At 54.7% G+C, this 3,868-nt stretch overlaps 1 protein-coding gene across 1 annotated transcript; it reads right to left on the bottom strand.

Moving 5' to 3' along the window:
- Nucleotides 1–2,772: 2,772 nt before the first annotated feature.
- On the bottom strand, nt 2,773–3,183 carry LOC113177621 (histone H3.1-like). The gene has a single exon (XM_026382179.1). It carries the CDS (start codon nt 3,181–3,183, stop codon nt 2,773–2,775), a length of 411 nt encoding a protein of 136 aa, XP_026237964.1.
- Nucleotides 3,184–3,868: the final 685 nt, after the last annotated feature.

The following is a 3,868-nucleotide window of genomic DNA, read 5'->3' as shown; positions in this document are numbered from 1 at the left end:
CTGACCCTAGCCCTGGGTTATCTTCAGCCTACCCACCCAGTCTTCAAAGAGAATCCTACTGAATAGCCCCACTTGGGTACTAGGTCAAGCCCTCCTTTCCTCCTTTGGTGTCTAATCCTGATCTGCCTTTTGGGTGGGGGTACCCTGCTGGGCCAGTTTAGCTGGAAGCCCCCTTCCCTCCAAGTTTCCCCTTACATGGTTTCCATCCTCTCAGCCACAGTGTGTCCCTGCCTGCCTCTGCTGCGTTTGGAGGGAGCCCCATTTCTGCACTAAGGAAACACTTCCATTGCAACATGTTCCAATAAAGAGTCTTTTAAACATTGTCAGAATAATTTTTTTTTTCTTTAACAAAACCCCAGTACAACAAAAGAAGGAGAACTTCAGGGACATGACAGCTTTTCCATTAGGGAGCAAAGTGTAGTGTGGAAAAGACAAGCATGTGCATGACTATGTACGTGCACGCGCGTGCGCGCACACACACACGCACACAAATACAGGTGCTTACATGCACACATGAACACAAAACGTACACAGGTGTATGCAAACATGGGCTCACACTAATACCCCCCAAATGTGCACATTTACAAACACATGTGCACATAGAAAACATACAAATGCACAAACACACCACATAGGAACAGGCATGTAAACGCGTGCACTACACGGTATATGTGTACAAATGCATACACTAAAACATACCACACACAGGTATATGTAAACATGCATGCCCACAGGTATACATGCATGTGCACATATGCTTGCATACAGAGACATGCAGATGCACAGGGCACATGCAACACACAGGCACCTTTCCAAATTTGAAGAGGCAGGACTCATGCATGGGGAGACCCTTCCCCTCCCTACCTCACAGGGTCCTTGTTGGGGCCAGTAGAGAGAACGGATTTGAACCTGTCTAAGCTCCCAGCGCTCACTCCTACCCCACTCTTCTGCAATCCCTAAAGCCTTGGCGTCTCTGGAGTCCACAGATGTTCTGAAGTGGGTCCACGTTAATTTTAAGAGAGCCCTCTGTAAGCAGAGCAGGTGACATTAGCTCCCAGCCCCCAGTCCTCAGGAGCCCGAAGGGGGACATGGCTGGGCAAGGGAAAGGTGGACATGGGTGTCTGGCTTAGGCTGAAGCTCTGGAGGCCCTCAGGGTTCTGGGCACTCCTAATGTCCCACTAATGTCCCATTGTCCATCTGGGCTTCATCTAAGGAACTGAGAATACAGACTGGTCCATGGTCCCAAGTGTGACCCTCCCCAGGGACAGAAAAGCCCAGCAGAAGCGGGAAGGATGGCATTGGGGGGCGGCGGGGCGGGGAGTCAGAGGCTTGACCAGACACGGCGGGAGGTGGTCTCTGAGGGGCTGGTACTCACAAAAGAGGGCCCTACACTGCGCCTGGCGCCCAGGCCCAGCACGCACACACGCGGCTGGGAAAGGCTGGGTTTGCGCGGCGGAGTCCATGGGGTGACCGCCGGGCCTGGGGGCGCCTGGGTAGTGCGGCACAGGGGCTTTGTGGCGTCAGCAGGAAGAGCGGGTCAGCAAGGGGCAGGGGCCCCGGGGCGGGACTTGCAGGGAGAGCTAGATGGAGACGGGGCCTCTCTGCCATGGGGCGGGGCTTGCTGGAAGCCGGAGGAGATAGAGGCTGGGCCTCGCCAGCCCGAGGTAGGGTTCGAAGGGAAGGAAATAAAGCAAGGGCTTGGCTAGCCGGAGTTGGGGGTGAGAGCGGAGGTAAGCCTGGGCGGGGGTGGGGCAGGGGAGGATAGAGAGATTGCTGTGCGGTGAGGAAATCTGCCTGGAGGGCAATGAGGTGGCGCCTACTAGGGAAAGATGCAAAAGGTGAGAACCCCAAGCTGCACAAGCTTCTCCGTTGGGGAAAGGGGGAGGGGTTAATAGGTCAGGCAGCAGAGGCAGGGAGCGGTACCTAGTGGGGTTGGAGGTCGCTTGGAGGAGTGTGCAGCGCGGGGTCAGGGTGGCGAAGCAAAAGGGAGCTGGCGACGTGTGGGGAGATGAAGGGGGTGCTCTCCCTTGTCATTACTGAGGGGTGGAGAGTGGGAGCAGGAGTTGGGGTCCTGGCTTAGGTGCAGAGGATCAGGTCCCCTGGGCCTGGGGTGGGAAGAGGTTCTTTTCAGTATCCGCTGATGGATTTGACCCCCAAAGCCACTCCCCACCCAAGCTCACCAAGCCCGTGCCTGGAGGTAGAGGGGTCAGGTGAGGAAGTGGAGGCTGGGGCTGCACAGAGGAAGTAGGGACCAGTAGGGCCACAGAGCCCTGTGAGGCTAGGCATCTCCAGGGCTGTGTAGAGTCTGGCTTTGGGTGTAGATGGCCTGTTCTGGGTGAGCATCGCTGGCTCTGGATTTAGAGGGCTGCAGGTGTAGACAGTGGCTTTCCCTGAGCCTGCTGTGCTGCAGAGTAGTGTGTTCTGATCCCAGTGAGCTTCCTGGGGTGGGGGGGGGGGCTTCCTGTAACTCTGACCCAGACTAGTTCCTGGCTCTACCATCTGGAACAGCGTCAAGGCCGGATTCAGGACAACCTGTTGGAAACAAAGCTCATAACTCGGCACTCAACTCGGAGCAGGCTGGATAAGTTTGAATTACCCCATGCACATAACCAGCCTAACTAAACATTACACAGGGGAGACAGAAGAGAGCAAAAGGAGAGGAAACCCTGTGGTTAGAAACCCCAGAGTGGTACAGCCACTTTCTCAGACTTATTGAGTGGCTCTGAAAAGAGCCTTTGGGGTGACAGAGCACGAAGTGGGTGACCCTAGGGCCTAGGCCCGTTCCCCTCGGATGCGGCGGGCCAGCTGGATGTCTTTGGGCATGATGGTGACGCGCTTGGCGTGGATGGCGCACAGGTTGGTGTCCTCGAAGAGCCCCACCAGGTAGGACTCGCAAGCCTCCTGCAGAGCCATCACAGCGGAGCTCTGGAAGCGCAGGTCGGTCTTGAAATCCTGCGCAACCTCGCGCACCAGGCGCTGGAATGGCAGCTTGCGAATCAGCAGCTCAGTAGACTTCTGGTAGCGGCGGATCTCACGCAGGGCCACAGTGCCTGGTCGGTATCGGTGTGGCTTCTTCACACCTCCGGTTGCAGGTGCACTCTTGCGAGCCACCTTGGTGGCCAGCTGCTTTCGTGGTGCCTTGCCACCGGTAGACTTGCGAGCCGTCTGCTTGGTTCGAGCCATAGCTCTGGTACTTCTTCTGTCTTTCTCTGACTGTTAGAACTACCGGACCCAGCCCACCTTTATAGAACCTCCTGTGTTCCCATTGGCTGGCCACCGGGTGGCGTGATGACAGACTACACTCTGATTGGTCTGTGGGCTACGTCCGTCGGCTGCCTGCCTCTTATATTCACGTTTGCTCTCCAAGCTCCCAGCAACAGCAGCAGCATGTCGGGGCCAATCAGGTTGTGCATGGCCCTGAGTCTCTCTCCTCTCCAGGATTCCTTCACTTCCTTTCAGCCCTGTTCTTACCCTCTCCTCGCTTACCAAGGTGGGAAGAACCTTCTAGAAGCCAGCACTGTGCTTTGCGTTTTTTACATGGTGATAATGTTGAATTTTTCTGGGAGTTCTGGGAATCTGGAAAATAGCCATAGTTTAAAGGAATCTCCCATCCCTTATGATGGTCAGATAACTCCTTTCCCCATATGGCCTAGAGGAGAGGGATGCTGTGGGGTTAAAAATATGAACTAACTGCAATTAAAACAAATTTAAAACTATATTAGAAAGTAATGTTTTGAAGAAAAAAAAAAAGAAAGTAACATTTTTGTCAGGGCTGAGAGGCTGAGGTGGGTCACCCACCTCAGCTCTCCACACCAACCTGTGTAAACAAATCTTGTTAAACCAACACTTATCTTTCTAGTTCTTTTCC

This window comes from Urocitellus parryii, chromosome 1, assembly GCF_045843805.1.
Source record: "Urocitellus parryii isolate mUroPar1 chromosome 1, mUroPar1.hap1, whole genome shotgun sequence".
NCBI lineage: Eukaryota > Metazoa > Chordata > Mammalia > Rodentia > Sciuridae > Urocitellus > Urocitellus parryii.
The sequence above is the reverse complement of the archived record's forward strand: the minus strand, read 5'-3'. Positions and strand labels throughout refer to the sequence as shown.